General features: G+C 41.2%; 4 protein-coding genes and 1 pseudogene across 4 annotated transcripts in view; all 5 read right to left on the bottom strand.

The window, feature by feature from the left end:
• Positions 1-2832, bottom strand: part of LOC127663413 (protocadherin gamma-C3-like) — a 33198-nt pseudogene extending 30366 nt beyond the window's left edge.
• Positions 2833-3051: 219 nt separating this feature from the next.
• On the bottom strand, positions 3052-5714 carry LOC127663234 (protocadherin alpha-2-like). Its single transcript, XM_052154763.1, has 2 exons — positions 3363-5714; positions 3052-3066 (listed from the first exon to the last, which is right to left on the bottom strand). The coding sequence occupies exons 1-2, from the start codon at positions 5712-5714 to the stop codon at positions 3052-3054; spliced, it is 2367 nt and encodes a 788-aa protein (XP_052010723.1).
• Positions 5715-7723: 2009 nt separating this feature from the next.
• LOC127663233 (protocadherin gamma-A11-like) lies at positions 7724-9231 on the bottom strand. The gene has a single exon (XM_052154762.1). It carries the CDS (start codon positions 8747-8749, stop codon positions 7724-7726), a length of 1026 nt encoding a protein of 341 aa, XP_052010722.1. The 5' UTR covers positions 8750-9231.
• An 8236-nt stretch (positions 9232-17467) lies between these two features.
• Positions 17468-19966, bottom strand: LOC127663208 (protocadherin alpha-8-like). Its single transcript, XM_052154714.1, has one exon. It carries the CDS (start codon positions 19841-19843, stop codon positions 17468-17470), a length of 2376 nt encoding a protein of 791 aa, XP_052010674.1. The 5' UTR covers positions 19844-19966.
• Positions 19967-20053: 87 nt separating this feature from the next.
• Positions 20054-20888, bottom strand: part of LOC127663207 (protocadherin alpha-2-like) — a 3681-nt gene continuing 2846 nt past the window's right edge. Inside the window, exon 2 of the mRNA XM_052154712.1 lies at positions 20054-20074. Within this exon, the coding sequence (XP_052010672.1) occupies positions 20054-20074 (21 nt within the window). The remainder of the gene's footprint in view (positions 20075-20888) is intronic.

The following is a 20888-nucleotide window of genomic DNA, read 5'->3' as shown; positions in this document are numbered from 1 at the left end:
GTAGACAAAGAGAGATACAATGTTATGTGAAGGCGGGAAAGAGTGATTTTGCCAATTCAGCACCAAGGACAGCGACCGAGATCTCCCGCGTGTGAGTAAAAAAAACATACAAACCACTGTTAAAAAACACATCGCCCTTAAGACATTCCAGGAAATAATCTTATCAGAATGTATATGCAAGTTTAGATTAAAAAAATTTGCAGTTCTGCAATAGCTGTTACAAAAAAGTCATTCTTGCATGAGCGGAGAACAATAAGTTACAAACAAACAAAGCACAACATCGGCTGACCATGAAAGCCATTGAGCTGAATTTCAATAGTTGTCTTACCTCTCCAGAATCTCTCCTGCTCCTGCGATCTGGTATCACTAGAGTATTCCCATTACTGCCCGGGACTATAGTAGAACCGAGACTCATTCTGGGTCCAACTAACATGTACCGTTTGTCTCCAGATCTGTACTGGATGCTGTGACACAGAGTCCCGTCGTAATTTGCCTCTTGTAAATACTTGGATGAACAGTCTGTAGATTTGGAGCACTGCATTACAATCAACACGATGATACTGATGAGAAAAAGCACTGAAACCGAGCCCAAAGTGAGGATCAAATAAAATGTCACGTGGTTTTCCTCCTCGTCTTTTACTGCGTTTTTCACATCAGAAGCTGCAAAAGCCTCTTTGGGCTCCACAACTTTGACAATCACAGTCGCTGTTGCTGAGAGCGACACGTTCCCATTGTCTTTGACCAGTATGACCAGTTTATGCTGGGCCTCGTCTGTTTCTGTGAATGAGCGAAGGGTCCTTATCTGTCCTGTATAGCGGTCCAAACCAAAGAGACTGTGCTCACTAACTTCCTGCAGTGAAAATAATAACCAGCCGTTGTATCCGATATCTGCGTCATAGGCTCGGACTTTAGTCACCAAATGACCCGCGTTCACATTGCGGGGAATCTCCTCCACACCCTCAGCAGAACCGTTAGCACTGACCGGATATAAGATCACCGGAACATTGTCGTTCTGATCCAGAATAAACACGTTCACTGTCACGTTACTGCTCAGAGACGGACTTCCAGAGTCGGTAGCAACAACTTGGAAATTGAACGTTTTTCCAGTTTCAAAGTCAAAACTCTTCAGCGCATAAATCTCCCCATTTTCAGAGTTTATATTAATGAAAGATGTATATTTGTTTTCATCACTACCGTCTCTCCATATATGATAACTGACAACACCATTTTCGTTTGTGTCTTTGTCAGAAGCAGACACAGAAAATACAGATTTTCCTGGGACATTATTTTCCATCACATAAAACGCATAAGATGAAAGAGAGAATTCTGGCCTATTGTCATTTACATCTGATACCAGAACAGTTATCGTTTTAACAGATGACAATGGCGGCTGTCCCGCGTCTCGTGCCACTAAAGTGATGTCATACTGAAATGTCGTTTCCCTGTCGAGAGGTGACGTGGAGACTAATGAGTATGTACTATGCTGGGATGAAGGTATTAGTTTGAAAGGCAACTCGTCTTCTACTGAGCAGGAGACTTTGCCATTGAGCCCAGAGTCTAAATCTGTGACGCCTATCACAGCCACTGTAGTGCCAGGTCTAGAGTCTTCTGGAATAGCGTTTGAAAATGATGTCACCTCTATTTCTGGCTCATTGTCATTTATATCGATAATTTTTATTGTTATGCTTTTATCTGTTGTATGCGGAACAATTCCTTTGTCAGATGCTTGTATGTCAATCTCATAGCTATCCTTGTCCTCATAATCTAAGGGTGCTTCTACAGTTATCTCACCAGTGATGGAATTAATATCAAAAAGCTTTCGCATTTTACTATTAACACTTTTACCAAATGAATAAACTATCTCACCATTTGGGCCTTCGTCAAAATCAGTTGCGTTTACCTGTATCACAGTTGTTCCTACAGGTGCGTTTTCATTCAGCATCACCGAATAAACATCTTTCGTAAAAACAGGCACGTTATCATTTATATCTATCACGTTAATATTTATCTCCAGTGTTCCTGATTTTGCAGGTTTTCCTCCATCGACAGCAATTAACTGCAAGTTCATGTTTCGAGTAACCTCTCGGTCTAATGGCTTTTGCAAAACCAATATAGGAATTTTGCCGTCTTCTCCACGGTCTTTAACTTCAAGGCGGAAGTTGTCGTTGTGGCTGAGTTTATAATGGTGAACAGAATTACTGCCACTGTCAGAATCGCGCGCTGCCTCAAGCTGAAATCGCGCACCGGGCATGGCGGATTCTCCGATCTCTAAATGCATTTCTCTCTCAGGAAAACTCGGAGCGTGGTCGTTTAAGTCCAATATCTCTACAGTAACATAGTGGATCTCCAGGGATTATCTAAAGCGATTTTCAGATTGATTAAACACGGGGTGCTTCTCTCGCACACCTCCTCTCTGTCTATTTTACCGTTCACGTACAAGATGCCGTCATTCGGATTTACTCTGAACAGTGACTCGCCTGAGGTCGAGACGATGCGAAATCCTCGTTCCTTCAAGGTTCTGTGATCAATACCCAAATCCTTCGCGATATTTCCCACAGCAACACCGTCCCTCTGTTCTTCAGCGATCGAGTACTGTATTTGTGTCCGTGCAACCGCAACAAACGCGAGCAATAGTGCAATGAGAGTGAGTTTCGCATGTTTCTTCAGCCATTGCGCGAATCTCCTTTGTTCCATTTTGCAAACGATACAGCCAGAATCTGCGACAATTCCTCTACTACACTCTATCTGTCGATGGACTCTGAAGCATTGTATCTAGCCTCTGAGTGTTTACATGTATAACAGAAAATGAATCGTTTGAAAGCAAAAGCAGGAATCTAGTAGCTCCAGTGCCGAGCAGGAATGAGCGAGTAAAAAGATGCGAAAGGGAGGAAGCGCGTTCTATGACGTCATGAGCCGTACATTCTGGGTTTGCACTGACATCTGGTGTTCTCACAGTTTTACTGCATTCTTCTGCACAAGAGTTAGTTTCAGTGAAATGTATAGTTTAGTTGGCTTACTTGTTCAAAGCCTTAAGATTACACCATAAAACAGTCACGCAACGCGTCTCTACAGATGCAGTAGATATACAAAAATGCATTTATAAAAAAATAAGGTTGAGGAAGACACACCGTAGAATAACAGTACCAGGGACAGCAACCAATCAATTCCCCGGTCCATAAATCCCATTTAGCAGCTGATTTATTCCAGTTAAACCACACATTCCTAATATCGTGGATCACATCATTTAACCCCCCCCCAAAAATACATGAAACGAACCATTTAATGTATGTTTTTTTTTTTTTTTTTTTAGCATAAAATTGCAAGGGACAAAACAGAGTACACAATATAACTAATTTCCTTACCTCTCCAGAATCTCTCCTGCTCCTGCGATCTGGTATCACTAGAGTATTCCCATTACTGCCCGGGACTATAGTAGAACCGAGACTCATTCTGGGTCCAACTAACATGTACCGTTTGTCTCCAGATCTGTACTGGATGCTGTGACACAGAGTCCCGTCGTAATTTGCCTCTTGTAAATACTTGGATGAACAGTCTGTAGATTTGGAGCACTGCATTACAATCAACACGATGATACTGATGAGAAAAAGCACTGAAACCGAGCCCAAAGTGAGGATCAAATAAAATGTCACGTGGTTTTCCTCCTCGTCTTTTACTGCGTTTTTCACATCAGAAGCTGCAAAAGCCTCTTTGGGCTCCACAACTTTGACAATCACAGTCGCTGTTGCTGAGAGCGACACGTTCCCATTGTCTTTGACCAGTATGACCAGTTTATGCTGGGCCTCGTCTGTTTCTGTGAATGAGCGAAGGGTCCTTATCTGTCCTGTATAGCGGTCCAAACCAAAGAGACTGTGCTCACTAACTTCCTGCAGTGAAAATAATAACCAGCCGTTGTATCCGATATCTGCGTCATAGGCTCGGACTTTAGTCACCAAATGACCCGCGTTCACATTGCGGGGAATCTCCTCCACACCCTCAGCAGAACCGTTAGCACTGACCGGATATAAGATCACCGGAACATTGTCGTTCTGATCCAGAATAAACACGTTCACGGTCACGTTACTGCTCAGAGACGGACTTCCAGAGTCGGTGGCGAGCACGTGGAACTGAAACTTTTTAATTGCTTCGAAATCAAAACTCTTACGCGAGTGAATAACTCCTGTTTCTGAGTTTATATTCAACAGTGATGTTATGTCGTTCTGTGTTCCCGCCCCTCTAATGATTTTATAAGATATCGCCGCATTTTCATCCACATCTTTGTCAGATGCTTTCACAGAGAATATGGAGGCTCCAGGGTCATTATTTTCAAACAAGTAAAGCTCAAGGAAATTACTAGAAAATTCCGGTTGGTTGTCATTCACATCTGCAACCAGGATGCTTAAAGTTTTAATGGATGATAAAGGAGGCTGGCCTAGATCTGTGGCTGTGATTGTGATGTCATAATGGGGCACGAGTTCGCGATCTAAATGTCCTTTAGTCACTAAGGAGTACATGTTGTCTTGAAAAGAGGGTTTCAATTCAAAAGTGACTCTTTCCGACAGGCTACACACAACTTTGCCATTGACACCAGAGTCTTTATCTGAGACACTGATCAGAGCAATCACTGTGCCAGGTTTAGAGTCCTCAGCGACAACATTAGATAATGACGTCAGCTCAATGTCAGGCTGATTATCGTTTATATCTTGAATCTTTATAATAACTCGACCTTGGGAAGACAAAGGAGGCTGACCTTTGTCTGAAGCCACAACATCAAGTTTGTAAACTTCTGTGTCCTCAAAATCTACCTCGCCTTTTACTTTTATTTCGCCTGTAATGCGATCCAGCTGAAATACATCATAGATTTTGCGCTTTAAAATTTTACCTAGCGAGTATTCAACTTCACTGTTCGAGCCCTCGTCGGCATCGCTCGCCTTTATTTTAATTACTGTTGTCCCGATTAATGAATTCTCTTGTAAAGTGACAGAATACGTGTCTTGACTAAACACAGGGCGATTGTCATTACTATCCAACACTTTGACTGTGATATTGAGGGTTCCTGATTTTGGAGGGTTTCCGCCATCGAGGGCCGTCAGAACCAATATATGTTCTGCCTTGTGCTCGCGATCAAGAGGTTTTCTTAACACTAAAAACGGAATTTTCTCTTCATCACTATTACTGATGTCAATCTCAAAATTTTCATCCGGACTCATTTTATACAAGCGAACAGAATACGGTTCGGCATCCAGATCCCGGGCTGTTTGCAGCTGGAAGCTCGTTCCTATATGGGTGTGTTCTGCTATCTCATAATGTTGAACCTGCTCAGAAAAACTAGGACGATTGTCGTTGATATCTGTTATTTCCACTGCAACGTAGTGGATTTCTAGAGGATTTTCGACTGCAGTTTTGAGATTTATTAAGCACGCTCCATTGCCTTCGCAGAGCGTCTCTCGGTCTATCTTTGTATGAATGTACAATTCGCCATTGTTCTGATTTACCTGGAAAAATGCGTCTTTAGAACCAGACACGATACGGAACCGTCTGCCCACCAAAGTTCTCACGTCAAGTCCCAAATCCTTAGCAATATTTCCTACAACAGATCCCTCTTTCATTTCCTCTGGAACAGAGTATCTTATCTGAGCTGAAACATGCCGTCCGATGCTCAGCAGCAAACACAAAGCAATCCACCAGTATTCCCATATACGCCTTTGTTCATCCATCGTTAAGGATTCCTTTTAAACAGCTTAAAACGAGTCGTGGTTGTGCTCAGTTGAAATTAGATTGTACTCCCTGTCGATAAACGGTCGAATATTTCCTAATATTCCGCTTCTCGTGATGCAGTCAGTAGCTGCTAACACCATTTGACTGGACGAAACAGCCATGCGCACCACATATCAATGGGCAGGGCAACATCTCTACATCATATCCTTATCTAACACTGACACCACATGGTACAAATCAGAAGTAAATCTGAACTGCAACATTTCTGAAACGCTTACCACCTTAACGCATATCATTTGTCAAAAATGCTTAACCTTAGTGATACGAAGAATATCCATTAAACGTTGTGCCCTTCTCAATTTGCATCATTACAAGCTCACACATATGGTAATCACATTCAAACCAAAAGATCTCAGTATCACGGGAACGAACGTCAGCGCCAACCCGACATCCTGAGAATTCGAATATTGGTTACTTTCTTCCCCTAGTAAAACTGTATATTCTGATGACGGACATCACATTAACAACAATAACAATAATAAAGCACAGAAAATTAGTTATGCCTATTGAAAAATAAAACTTTTTTTTATTTAAATGTGCTTACCTCTCCAGAATCTCTCCTGCTCCTGCGATCTGGTATCACTAGAGTATTCCCATTACTGCCCGGGACTATAGTAGAACCGAGACTCATTCTGGGTCCAACTAACATGTACCGTTTGTCTCCAGATCTGTACTGGATGCTGTGACACAGAGTCCCGTCGTAATTTGCCTCTTGTAAATACTTGGATGAACAGTCTGTAGATTTGGAGCACTGCATTACAATCAACACGATGATACTGATGAGAAAAAGCACTGAAACCGAGCCCAAAGTGAGGATCAAATAAAATGTCACGTGGTTTTCCTCCTCGTCTTTTACTGCGTTTTTCACATCAGAAGCTGCAAAAGCCTCTTTGGGCTCCACAACTTTGACAATCACAGTCGCTGTTGCTGAGAGCGACACGTTCCCATTGTCTTTGACCAGTATGACCAGTTTATGCTGGGCCTCGTCTGTTTCTGTGAATGAGCGAAGGGTCCTTATCTGTCCTGTATAGCGGTCCAAACCAAAGAGACTGTGCTCACTAACTTCCTGCAGTGAAAATAATAACCAGCCGTTGTATCCGATATCTGCGTCATAGGCTCGGACTTTAGTCACCAAATGACCCGCGTTCACATTGCGGGGAATCTCCTCCACACCCTCAGCAGAACCGTTAGCACTGACCGGATATAAGATCACCGGAACATTGTCGTTCTGATCCAGAATAAACACGTTCACGGTCACGTTACTGCTCAGAGACGGACTTCCAGAGTCGGTAGCGAGCACGTGGAACTGAAACGTTTTCACCGTTTCATGGTCAAAACTTTTAGCGCACTAATTACGCCCGTTTCTGAATTAATGTTGAGGAATGACGCCATATCACTCTGTGTACCGTCACCTCTAATAACGTGATATGAAATTAAAGCATTATCATTCATATCTTTGTCAAACGCGGTTACAGATAATATAGGGGCTCCTGGGACATTGTTCTCCATTAGATAGAGTTCGAGGGATTTCTGAGAAACTCTGGTTTGTTATCGTTAACATCAGCCACCTGAACATTAAAGGATTTCAAAGATGAAAGAGCCGGCTGACCCAAATCGGTCGCTTTAATAGTGATTTCATAATCTGAGACAAGTTCTCTGTCCAAGCGCTCTTTAGTCATTAAAGAATACATGTTTTCCTGAACAGATGGCTTTAACTCGAATGGAACATTGTCTGAAAGACTACAAACAACTTTACCATTAACACCGGTGTCTTTATCCGATACACTAATCAAAGAAATTACGGTTCCGATCTTTGAATCCTCAGAAATAACATTAGAAAGTGACGTCACGTCTATCTCGGGATTATTGTCATTCTCGTCCGTTATCTTTAAAATGACTCTGCAGTCCGTTGTCATCGATGGTTGTCCCTTATCTGTTGCCTGGACGGTCAACCGATGTATCTCGTTCTCCTCAAAATCAATTGGTTCTTTGATCTGAATTTCACCAGTGACACCATCAAGGCTAAATATTTCATGCACCTTTCGTCTACTGGTTTTGCCAAGCGTGTAAATAACCTCCCATTTAAACCCTGATCAGAATCAGTGGCATTAACACGAGCTATGACTGTTCCTACTGCCGTGTTTTCTGGGAGAGTTACAGAATAAACATCTTTACTACATACCGGCCGGTTGTCGTTTATATCCTGAACAGAAATAATAATATTTAAAGTGCCTGACTTTGGGGGTGTGCCTCCATCTACTGCAGTTAACACGAGTCTATGCTCTGAATTTTGCTCCCTGTCTAGAGGTTTCAGTAAGACTAAAATGGGATTTTTTTCCTCTTCGTCACCGTCTCTCATTTCGAGCTCAAAGTAATTGTTCTTCGCCAGTTTGTAGAGTCTAATCGTGTTGCTTCCGATGTCAGGATCTCGTGCAGTTTGGAGTTCAAAACGTGAGCCTGCAACAGTGCTTTCCGACATTTCAAAATGCTGTTCATTCTCCGGGAAATGCGGACTGTGGTCATTCACGTCTTTGATTTCTACTCCGACATAATGTATTTCAAGTGGATTTTCAACGGCGATTTTCAGATTTATCAAGCACACGCTATTTCCGTCACACACCACCTCTCTGTCGATTTTCTTATCAGTGTACAATTCGCCATTGTTTTGATTTACCTGGAAAAGAGCTTCTTTAGATCCAGAGACGATGCGAAACCGCCTGTCCGCCAAAGTATTCGCATCAAGACCCAAATCCTTTGCAATATTTCCCACAAACGATCCCTCTTTACCTCCTCTGGTATGGAGTACCTTATTTGGGTTGAAACCTGCTGCCCGAAGCGAAGCAGAAAAGAGAAACACAAAGCAATCCACCAGTACTCCCATCTGCTCCTTTGTTCTCCGGTTTCCATCGTTGCGTATTCCTTTAAAACAGCTTGAGACGAGTCGCGATATTAGACTACTCCTCCAAAACGGCATGTATTCATGGCAATCTCATCATTTGTAAATAACCTAAATTATGCATTTTATTTCTACAGTGCCATTCATGCTTCTCGTGATATAGGCTCGACCTCCTATCCCGTGTGAAACGAACAGAACAGTCATGCGCACAACATACCATTGGGCAGGGCCAAACCTCTAATGCATCCTTGTGTAACACTGACCCCAAATGGTACATACACGTAAATAAGATTTGTCTTTCTTAATAAGCATCACATAAGTAGAGCGCAAAATTGCAGCACAACACAAACAACTTCGATTTAAAACATGTTCACGTATTGTATGAATAATGTAGTTATCAGATTATACACACATTTCTGGGATAAAAGTGAGCCAAAATTAATCAAAATTGCCCTTTAAACATTTCAGTACCATGGTCAGCGACTGGTTCGTTTAAAGCTGATGAGGAGCTTTATATATATATTCCTAAGAAACTATGTACAATGAGTTATTTTGCGAGTCAGAGCATAGTGTATTACACTCTGAATTCAAAATAAAAATACATAAATAAATAATAATAATAAATGCACAGGGCCTCGTTTCCCAATAACGATTGATCTTAGCGGTTTAGAGCGTTTTCTAAGAGCGATTTTACGAAGGTTCGTTATTATTATTATTATTATTTTTTTTACATGCAATTCCCAAAACTGCTTTTAACATGAACGTGTGATGACGCGCTTAAAGTGCTAATTAAGATAGACGCTGTCCATAAACGTGGCGTGCTGAACTGTGACCGTTTATTGCTGCTCGTAATTCATCACATAATGGCATTTTATTTTGCAATCGTTTTTTTTTTTTCGTTTTTTTTTTTTTGCTGAATTATACATTTATTTTATACATTCACTGCTTCGTTCAACAGATGTGCATTTTAATATTTCGTTTTAAAAAATTGTTCTGTGGGTCGAGATTAAAGCTTCCAAATTCAGTGAAGACAGCAGAGACCCTGTGAATGGTCCTGCTAATGACAACAAGCATTAAATGAACATAAGGATGTTCACAGTGTTATTGCAGAGCGCACAATAAGGAGACGCATGGCTGCTGCGCATTAGGGACATTGACCAATCAAAGGGAGGACTGCTCTTTAGCCAAATCCCAAAGGTGGTAACGGTAACAGCAATGCTACACAACATGTGTGGTACTACACAACGCGTGGTGCGAGCGAGAGCGCCCTTAGGTGTCCGAGAAGAGGAGACAAGGCTAGAATATACCGTACAGATGAATTTCATGCCCGACAGCACGTTATTGACTTTTTTCCTTCTCTCTATGATTGTAATTTTTAAAGTTGTCTACAACAATCATCCAACCACTTTGTTGTTGCCAACTAGTCCATAAATAACTTGTATTTGTATACTTATTAATGTATCTGTTCTTCCGATATTGACTAATCATTTTAGACATTTATGGTTATTATTATTATTATAAGCCTTTTCGGTTACAAAACAAAAATGAAATAAAACGTATGTATACTGATATTAATTGAGCATAATGTGTACAGTATCTGTATGTGTTTGAATTGTATCAGATGTAATTTCGCGTTTGTCCTGCAGGTGTCTGCATGTTATTAACGCTGTGCGACTACTCCAGAGAACTCCTTTCAAATACTACTTAAATTACGATGCTTTTGGGAAACGAGGCTCAGCTCTGATGACAATGGGACAGAGAAAGTGCTGCATTTAATATAATTTTGTGAGTTCTTACCTCTCCAGAATCTCTCCTGCTCCTGCGATCTGGTATCACTAGAGTATTCCCATTACTGCCCGGGACTATAGTAGAACCGAGACTCATTCTGGGTCCAACTAACATGTACCGTTTGTCTCCAGATCTGTACTGGATGCTGTGACACAGAGTCCCGTCGTAATTTGCCTCTTGTAAATACTTGGATGAACAGTCTGTAGATTTGGAGCACTGCATTACAATCAACACGATGATACTGATGAGAAAAAGCACTGAAACCGAGCCCAAAGTGAGGATCAAATAAAATGTCACGTGGTTTTCCTCCTCGTCTTTTACTGCGTTTTTCACATCAGAAGCTGCAAAAGCCTCTTTGGGCTCCACAACTTTGACAATCACAGTCGCTGTTGCTGAGAGCGACACGTTCCCATTGTCTTTGACCAGTATGACCAGTTTATGCTGGGCCTCGTCTGTTTCTGTGAATGAGCGAAGGGTCCTTATCTGTCCTGTATAGCGGTCCAAACCAAAGAGACTGTGCTCACTAACTTCCTGCAGTGAAAATAATAACCAGCCGTTGTATCCGATATCTGCGTCATAGGCTCGGACTTTAGTCACCAAATGACCCGCGTTCACATTGCGGGGAATCTCCTCCACACCCTCAGCAGAACCGTTAGCACTGACCGGATATAAGATCACCGGAACATTGTCGTTCTGATCCAGAATAAACACGTTCACTGTCACGTTACTGCTCAGAGACGGACTTCCAGAGTCGGTAGCGAGCACGTGGAACTGGCCAGTTTTCATGGTTTCAAAATCAAAACTTTTAAGCGCTTGGACAGCTCCCGTTTCTGAATGAACGTTCAGAAATGACGCCATGTTGCCTTTTGTTCCATCACCTCTAATTATGTGGTAAGAAATCATAGCATTTCCATCTATATCTTTGTCTAGTGCGCTAACAGCAAAAATAGATGCTCCAGGTGGATTATTTTCAAATAGGAAAAGCTCGAGAGGATTTTGAGGAAACTCTGGACTGTTGTCGTTCACATCGGACACCTCGATGCTTAAAGTCTTCTCTGAGGACAGAGGGGGCTGTCCTAGGTCAGTGGCCGTTATTGTGATATCGTAATGTGTAACTAACTCTCTATCTAAAATCCCTTGCGTCACAAGCGAATACATATTTTCCTGAAACGAGGGTTTTAACTCAAACGGAGCCCCAGCAGACAGCCTGCACACAATTTTTCCATTAACACCAGAATCTTTATCCGTAACACTAATCAATGAAATTACAGTTCCCGGTTTAGAGTCCTCAGGGACTAGATTAGAGAGTGACGTGACATCTATGTCTGGTTTATTGTCGTTTATATCAGTAACTTTTATTATAACTCTACAATTTGTGGCCATGGGTGGTTCTGCGCTGTCTGAGGCTGTGACGTCAGCTCTGTATACCTCTGTGTCCTCATAGTCAACAACACCTATAACACGAATTTCACCTGTTTTTCTGTCTATTTCAAATGTGTCATACACCTTTCTCTTTAAGTTGCTGACAAATGAATATAGTATGTCACCATTCAACCCCAGATCTGCATCTGTGGCATTGACTTGTAATATCACGTTCCCTACGGGGAGATTTTCAGTAATTGTAACGGAGTAAACATCTTTACCGAACACTGGTCGGTTGTCATTAATATCAATGACTGTTATTGTAATGTTCATGACGCCTGATCTCGGTGGATTCCCACCGTCGAGAGCTGTTAGCACTAACTGGTGCTTACTATGTCGCTCCCTATCAAGGGGTCTTTGCAGTTTAAGAATGGGGATTTTATTGTCCTCTCCGCCATCTCTAATCTCCAATTCAAAATGTTCGTTATGGCTCAGTTTATAGGTACGCACGGAGTTCCCTCCGGAATCTGGGTCGCGTGCTGCGAGCAACTGGAAATCAGCCCCGGTTAAAGTATTTTCGGCGATCTTTAAAATGTGTTCTTTCTCGGGGAAAACCGGTGCATGATCGTTGATGTCCGTAACCACAATACCCACATAATGAATTTCGAGAGGATCTTCGATAGCAACTTTGAGATTTACTTGACAAACGTCATTGTCGGCACACAGCTCTTCTCTGTCGATTCTGTTTTGACTGTATAGAATTCCATTGTTCTGATTTACCTGAAAAGGAGCATCCTTCGATCCAGAAACGATACGGAACCGTCTGTTCACCAAAGTACTCATGTCAAGACCCAAATCCTTAGCGATATTTCCCACAACAGATCCCTCTTTCACCTCCTCTGGAATAGAGTATCTTATCTGAGCTGAAACCTGCCGCCCGACGCTCAGTAGAAATAGCAAACAGAGAACAATCCACCAGGACTCCGATTTGCGCCTTTGTCGTACTACATTTCCCATCGTGAATATTAAAAGACACATATTTCGCCCACAGCTAAATGGTACATTTAAAGACGTGCATTTCGTGTATCATATAGAAACGGCTTATACTAAATAAATCTCTTCTTTGTAACGCCAGCACAATTATGTCTATACGCCTTCGTTCTCCACAGCTCGCTCGCACAATGCCCTGAATGACGTCATCGAATGCACAGCGTCATTTCTGACGGAACTTTAGTGCAGCACTGACCCCGAGCGGACTTCAGTGTGCAGCAGAGTTGACTGACATGAAGGAGGTAATTATGTGACAAATTGTACGTAGGCCTAGTTTTCAATTGCACAATCCTCAGAAATTAAAACCTCACTACAAAAAGCACAAAAAGGTCGCCATTGCACATATGAAGCCGTTCGTCTCACGTTCACGTCAACAAGAACAGGACTGAACAAAGTGTTAACTCTTTACAATAAGGTTCTTAACTTTTAAAATAGTTCATGCATTAGGTATAATAAACTAAAACAAAAAATGCTGCATTTATTCATGTTAATTAATAGAAATGATTCCTGTTAATTCATAATGTGAACGAATTTAACTTTTAATGTAAAATGTGTAAATATTCTTTTATAAATTAATATTACCCAAGATTATTACAAGTTCTTTTTAGTTTATGATATGCATTAACTAACCTTTTTGAAGTGTTTGCCAACAAGTATAAAAAGCATAGTGTGTAAAAAAAAAAACGAATAAAGCACAATGTGTAATTATTAAAATAAAAAAAAAAACAATCACTCATATTTTTCAAAATATTATATATTATCCATTCAGCCCAAATGGTACAAACAAGTACATACAAATTATTATAAATTAAGAGAATGCAAAATGACAGCAAAACACTTTTTCGATATAATATAGATTTAAATCCTTATTTTCTCCAATTAATTATGCAATATTACTAGTATACATAGATTTCACTGGTAAAAACTAAAATGAAAAAGTCATTCAGCAAAATGAAACAAAAAGGACCCCTTAAAACTTTTCAGCACCTTGGACAACGGCTTATTTAGTTATTGGGTTATATGCTTAACCAACGATTGATATTTTGCTAGTCAGAGCATTAATATCTAGTATGACACTCTGAATTAATACAAAAATAATGCTCAGCTCTGATGACAATGGGACAGAGAAAGTGCTGCATTCTATATAATTTTGTGAGTTCTTACCTCTCCAGAATCTCTCCTGCTCCTGCGATCTGGTATCACTAGAGTATTCCCATTACTGCCCGGGACTATAGTAGAACCGAGACTCATTCTGGGTCCAACTAACATGTACCGTTTGTCTCCAGATCTGTACTGGATGCTGTGACACAGAGTCCCGTCGTAATTTGCCTCTTGTAAATACTTGGATGAACAGTCTGTAGATTTGGAGCACTGCATTACAATCAACACGATGATACTGATGAGAAAAAGCACTGAAACCGAGCCCAAAGTGAGGATCAAATAAAATGTCACGTGGTTTTCCTCCTCGTCTTTTACTGCATTTTTCACATCAGAAGCTGCAAAAGCCTCTTTGGGCTCCACAACTTTGACAATCACAGTCGCTGTTGCTGAGAGCGACACGTTCCCATTGTCTTTGACCAGTATGACCAGTTTATGCTGGGCCTCGTCTGTTTCTGTGAATGAGCGAAGGGTCCTTATCTGTCCTGTATAGCGGTCCAAACCAAAGAGACTGTGCTCACTAACTTCCTGCAGTGAAAATAATAACCAGCCGTTGTATCCGATATCTGCGTCATAGGCTCGGACTTTAGTCACCAAATGACCCGCGTTCACATTGCGGGGAATCTCCTCCACACCCTCAGCAGAACCGTTAGCACTGACCGGATATAAGATCACCGGAACATTGTCGTTCTGATCCAGAATAAACACGTTCACGGTCACGTTACTGCTCAGAGACGGACTTCCAGAGTCGGTAGCGAGCACGTGGAACTGAAATGTTTTCACCGTTTCATGGTCAAAACTTTTTAGCGCACTAATTACGCCCGTTTCTGAATTAATGTTCAGGAATGACGCCATGTCACTCTGTGTACCGTCACCTCTAATAACGTGATATGAAATTAAAGCATTATCATTCATATCTTTGTCAAACGCGGTTACAGATAATATAGGGGCTCCTGGGACATTGTTCTCCATTAGATAGAGTTCGAGGGGATTTTGAATAAAATTAGGACTGTTGTCATTAACATCCGACACTTGTACGGTTAGTGCTTTTAACGAGGTCAGAGGAGGCTGACCCAAGTCTGTTGCCATTATTGTGATCTCATATTGAGACATCGCTTCTCTGTCTAAAAGCGTTTTGGTTACCAATGAATACATATTGTCTTGAACAGACGATTTAAGTTCAAATGGCACATTTGAAGACAAAGTGCACACAACTTTTCCGTTTGCACCTGAGTCTCTATCTGACACGCTAATGAGCGAAATAACAGTTCCAGGTTTTGCATCTTCAGCAATAACATTAGAAAGTGACGTAATCTCTATTTCAGGGGTGTTATCGTTCACATCTAAGATTTTCACTACAACTCTGCAGTCTACTGTCATTGGCGGGGTTCCCTTGTCAGAAGCGAACACATCTAGTTTATAAACCTCGACATCTTCAAAATCGATTTTATCCTTAACTCGAATTTCTCCCGAGACACTATCCAGGACAAAAATATCCTTATGTTTACTATTTAGATTGCCACCAAGAGTGTAACGCACTTCACCGTTCAACCCTTCATCCATGTCAGAAGCACTAACCTTTATCACAAGGGTGTCAGCTTTTACATTTTCTTGTACATTAACAGAGTAAACCTCTTGACTAAATACAGGGCGATTATCATTGATATCGAGAACCGTGACGGTTATATTTAATATCCCTGATTTGGGTGGACTCCCGCCGTCAATGGCTGTTAATATTAAACGATGCTCGGCCTGATTCTCTCGATCAAGTGATTTACGTAAAAGTAAAAAGGGATTTTTTTCGTCACCTCTGTCCCTTATTTCCAAGTCAAAATGTTCGTTTTGGCTTAACTTGTATGATCGCACAGAATTCACGGCGATATCGGGATCGCGCGCGGCTTGTAACTGGAAGCGCGCTCCTGGCTGGGTGCTCTCTGCGATTTCGATTATTTGGTTTCCTTCTGTAAATCGAGGAGAGTGATCGTTCACATCCATAATCTCAACTGCAACATAATGGACCTCTAAAGGATCTTCAACGACTGTCTTAATGTTCACAACACAGGCCGTATTTCCGTCACAAATCTCCTCTCTGTCGATGCGTTTATCCGCATATAAAATGCCATTGTTCGAATTTACCTTGAAAAGCGAGCCCTCAGATCCAGAAACAATACGAAACCGTCTGTCCACTAATGCGCTGACATCAAGACCCAAATCCTTCGCAATATTTCCCACAATAGATCCTTCTTTGACCTCCTCTGGAATAGAGTATCTTATTTGGGCAGAACTCTGCTGACCGAAGCACAAACACAGAGCAATCCACCAGTATTCCCATCTGCGCCTTTGTTCCTCGGATCCCATAATAAACCATGCACCAATATAGCTGTCTTGAAAATGTCAAGTTTGACTTGAAAGTACGTGTTAAGCCTGAATTTCTGGCGGAACAATCTAACAAACAACGAAAATATTGGTTCCGTATTGTTTTACGACGTAAGCCCTCCTGCTAGTCGTTCGGTGTTCACTCTGTAGCAACAGAAGAAGACAAAAACAGACATGCGCATCGTGCACAGATGGGCAGGGGAAAAACTCCTTTCAGCCTATGTTACACTGACACCGTCTGGTGCAAAGTGATATTAATTCTCTTATGTTTGAGATGTGCTTACCATTGTCAACAACAGCTTACAAATATTCTTCAAACCACAGCAAAAGCTGAGACTTACATTTATGTAGCCTATAAAAGTCTATTCAGTTAAGTACTTTTCATTTGTATTGCGCTTTTCACAAAACACAAAAGTTAAAGCAGCTATATAGAAAATCACACCGTAAAGTCTGTAAAGTCTCTATTGAGCAGTTTCCTTTAAAAACTTAATTGAAAATCATACTTTAACATGTTGTGTCTTTAGGCCCCCAGTGAGCACGGGTAAGGCGACTGTGGCAAGGATTGAAAACTCAAGATAGTGGATGTTAGTTCGCAGAGGAAACAATATAAAACAATTTAATGAAGACTTTGCGAGAAACCAGGCTCAGCATGGGGAGCCAGGTCCCTTCTGGCTATACAGCATGGGCATAATACCAATGTCTGTCAGCTATGTGTTATACAAGTCATGTATTCATTGAGTAAACAGTAGAGTTTTTGGTAGGCAATGTTAAAAATTAATGTTTTTCATACAGAAGACAAAAACATTAAAGAAAGGTAAATGAATGACAATGACTGAGATGATGTGAGATTTCAGTACCATGGACAGTACCACAGAGAGCGCGTAATACATTGTAGTCCTCCAATCCCAAGTCCAGTGCAAGAAAATGAACTGATAAAAACGTCAGCTCGAGCAAGAACAGTAGCACGCGCACACAAACACACACACACACACACACACACACACACAACTCTTTAAATCCCGTTAGAAGCTGGAAATGTTCAAATGTGTCAGATCTGTTAATTCAATGTGCGCTTACCTCTCCAGATTCTCTCCTGCTCCTGCGATCTGGTATCACTAGAGTATTCCCATTACTGCCCGGGACTATAGTAGAACCGAGACTCATTCTGGGTCCAACTAACATGTACCGTTTGTCTCCAGATCTGTACTGGATGCTGTGACACAGAGTCCCGTCGTAATTTGCCTCTTGTAAATACTTGGATGAACAGTCTGTAGATTTGGAGCACTGCATTACAATCAACACGATGATACTGATGAGAAAAAGCACTGAAACCGAGCCCAAAGTGAGGATCAAATAAAATGTCACGTGGTTTTCCTCCTCGTCTTTTACTGCGTTTTTCACATCAGAAGCTGCAAAAGCCTCTTTGGGCTCTACAACTTTGACAATCACAGTCGCTGTTGCTGAGAGCGACACGTTCCCATTGTCTTTGACCAGTATGACCAGTTTATGCTGGGCCTCGTCTGTTTCTGTGAATGAGCGAAGGGTCCTTATCTGTCCTGTATAGCGGTCCAAACCAAAGAGACTGTGCTCACTAACTTCCTTTAGTGAAAATAATAACCAGCCGTTGTATCCGATATCTGCGTCATAGGCTCGGACTTTAGTCACCAAATGACCCGCGTTCACATTGCGGGGAATCTCCTCCACACCCTCAGCAGAACCGTTAGCACTGACCGGATATAAGATCACCGGAACATTGTCGTTCTGATCCAGAATAAACACGTTCACTGTCACGTTACTGCTCAGAGACGGACTTCCAGAGTCGGTAGCGAGCACGTGGAACTGAAACGTTTTCACCGTTTCATAGTCAAAACTTTTTAGCGCACTAATTACGCCCGTTTCTGAATTAATGTTCAGGAATGACGCCATATCACTCTGTGTACCGTCACCTCTAATTATGTGATACGTTATCACGGCGTTTTCATCCGTGTCCCTGTCAGAGGCTCTTACTGAGATTATTGACGAACCAGCAACATTATTTTCCATTATGTAGAGCTCTAGAGGATTTATTACAAATTCAGGTGCGTTGTCATTCACATCAGAAATCTGCACGCTTAGAGTGGTCAGTGACGTCATAGACGGCTGTCCTAAATCAGACACTGTTATTGTAATATCATACTGTGAATCAGTTTCTCTATCTAAGCGACCACTTGTCACTAAAGAGTACATGTTGTCTTTAAATGACGGCTTTAGCTCAAAGGGAACATTTTTGTTTAACTGACAAATCACTTTAGCATTAATACCTGCGTCTTTATCAGTTACGCCGACTAGAGCAATAACAGTTCCAGGCTTTGAATCTTCTGGGATGTTTTTGGATAGTGACGTAATTTCAATTTCAGGCTCGTTGTCATTGACGTCAGTAATCTTAATAACAACTCTACAGTTTGCAGACATTGGTGGATATCCCTTATCTGAGGCCTGGATATCGAGTTTATAAACTTCTGTATCTTCAAAATCAACTTCCCCCTTTACACGTATTTCACCTGTTATCCTATCGAGTTCAAAGACCTCATGCACTTTGGTGTTTAATGTTATAAAGCTGTATTCGATATCACTGTTTGAGCCCTCATCCTTATCAGTTGCATTTACTAGAATTACTAAAGTACCAACAACTGAGTTCTCTTGCACTGTTACAGAATATGTCTCTCGGTTAAATACAGGGCGATTATCGTTTATATCGAGAACGGTAACTGTGATGTTAAGAGTCCCAGATCTCGGAGGAGTCCCTCCGTCAACTGCGGTTAAAATCAGCTTGTGTGTCGTGGTAATCTCCCTATCAACAGCCTTCTTCAGAACTAAAACAGGCATCTTATCCTCATCACTCTCTCTAACTCTAATTTCAAAATGATCATTAGGACTTAATTTGTAAAAGCGGACCGAATTCGCTCCCGAATCGGGATCTCTGGCAGCCTGTAACTGATAATCAGCACCAGGCAGCGTGTTTTCAAAAATTCTCAAGCGTTGCTCTTTTTCAGGAAAGCTAGGAGAGTGATCGTTTATATCTGATATTTCTACCTCTACATAATGAATCTCCAAAGGGTTTTCAACCATGGTTTTTAAGTTTACCATGCAGACACCGCTACCAACACATACCGTCTCTCTGTCGATATTCCTATGCACGTATAAAAACCCATTCTCTTGATTTATCTGAAATAGCTCCTCCTTAGATCCCGAAACGATTCGAAACTGTCTGTCCACTAAGCTACTTACTTCAAGACCCAAATCCTTTGCAATATTTCCGACAGTGGATCCTTCTTTCACCTCTTCAGGTATAGAGTATCTTATCTGAGCTGAAGCTTGTTGTCCTAAGCACAGAAAACAAGACAAACACAGAGCAATCCAGCAATACTCCCATATGCGCCTTTGTCCTCCTCCTTCCATTGCGAACGATTACTACACGGTAATTCCAGGGACAAAAATATATAGCGAACGTCCGTGAGGCCGGAGTAGAATGTTTACGTTAAATACATCCTGTTAAAATTGGAGAAAAATAAATAAAGCAATCTGAACAGAGAGTATGGCACATGTACTGTTCACGCATCCGAGTCCTCACTGTCTGTGAGGAACAATAAAGCTCTATTCGCGTCATCATCAGTGGCAGGACTCGATATCCTGGAAAAATCTTAGAGCAACACTGACATCAAGCGGTTTGAAAACACTCGAAAATATCCCAGAAAGCATCTGTTAGTCGATTTATGCTGCCTTCAAGTGCATCAGTGAAGCTCCTACTTCGGAGTCGTTCGTTATAGGGACACGCAGAGTCGGAAATAAAATAGTGAATTAGCATAAGTGCTGTACACGCCCTAAGTATTTATTAATGGAGTTCTAACCAATTACTTTGCATAAAAGAAAGCGTGAAGGGTGAATCACTTGCTTTACATACAGTAGATGATGACTGGCTATATTTCACAAGTTTAATATTATAAAAAGTACTCAAATAAATACATTTAAAAAAAGCTAAATCGATCATCTTTCATGTCAACACCCGCATATAAACTCATAATTGCAGTATTTACAACTCAGCTTGAATGCCGCATAAAAGTCGGTGATGACGTAAATCTGCTTCTTGTCCATGAATGGCATCCACAACAAATGTTGAATTACTGTATGTGTGATTTTACGCCCATTCTTGGGTAAATGCAACATATTTCAGCACCAACGCAGCGGACAGCTCCCTGCGCGTTTTGACTTCCAACACATGCAAAACATAAATTAATAAATTACTTAAGTAGTGAAATAAAAGTAATATATGAGCAAATTCTGCTGTGCTTGGCAGTCATAAAATGTAAAAATAAAAATCCAAATTTTTAAACAACTCAGTGCTTCTACAGCAGTATGATACAAAATATTTTTAGAAATCACAATTATAGGGTAAATAAACATCAAAACAAAACAGTGATTGTAATTAGAATGAATCGGCCATTCT

The sequence above is a fragment of the Xyrauchen texanus genome, chromosome 23, assembly GCF_025860055.1.
Source record: "Xyrauchen texanus isolate HMW12.3.18 chromosome 23, RBS_HiC_50CHRs, whole genome shotgun sequence".
NCBI lineage: Eukaryota > Metazoa > Chordata > Actinopteri > Cypriniformes > Catostomidae > Xyrauchen > Xyrauchen texanus.
The sequence above is the reverse complement of the archived record's forward strand: the minus strand, read 5'-3'. Positions and strand labels throughout refer to the sequence as shown.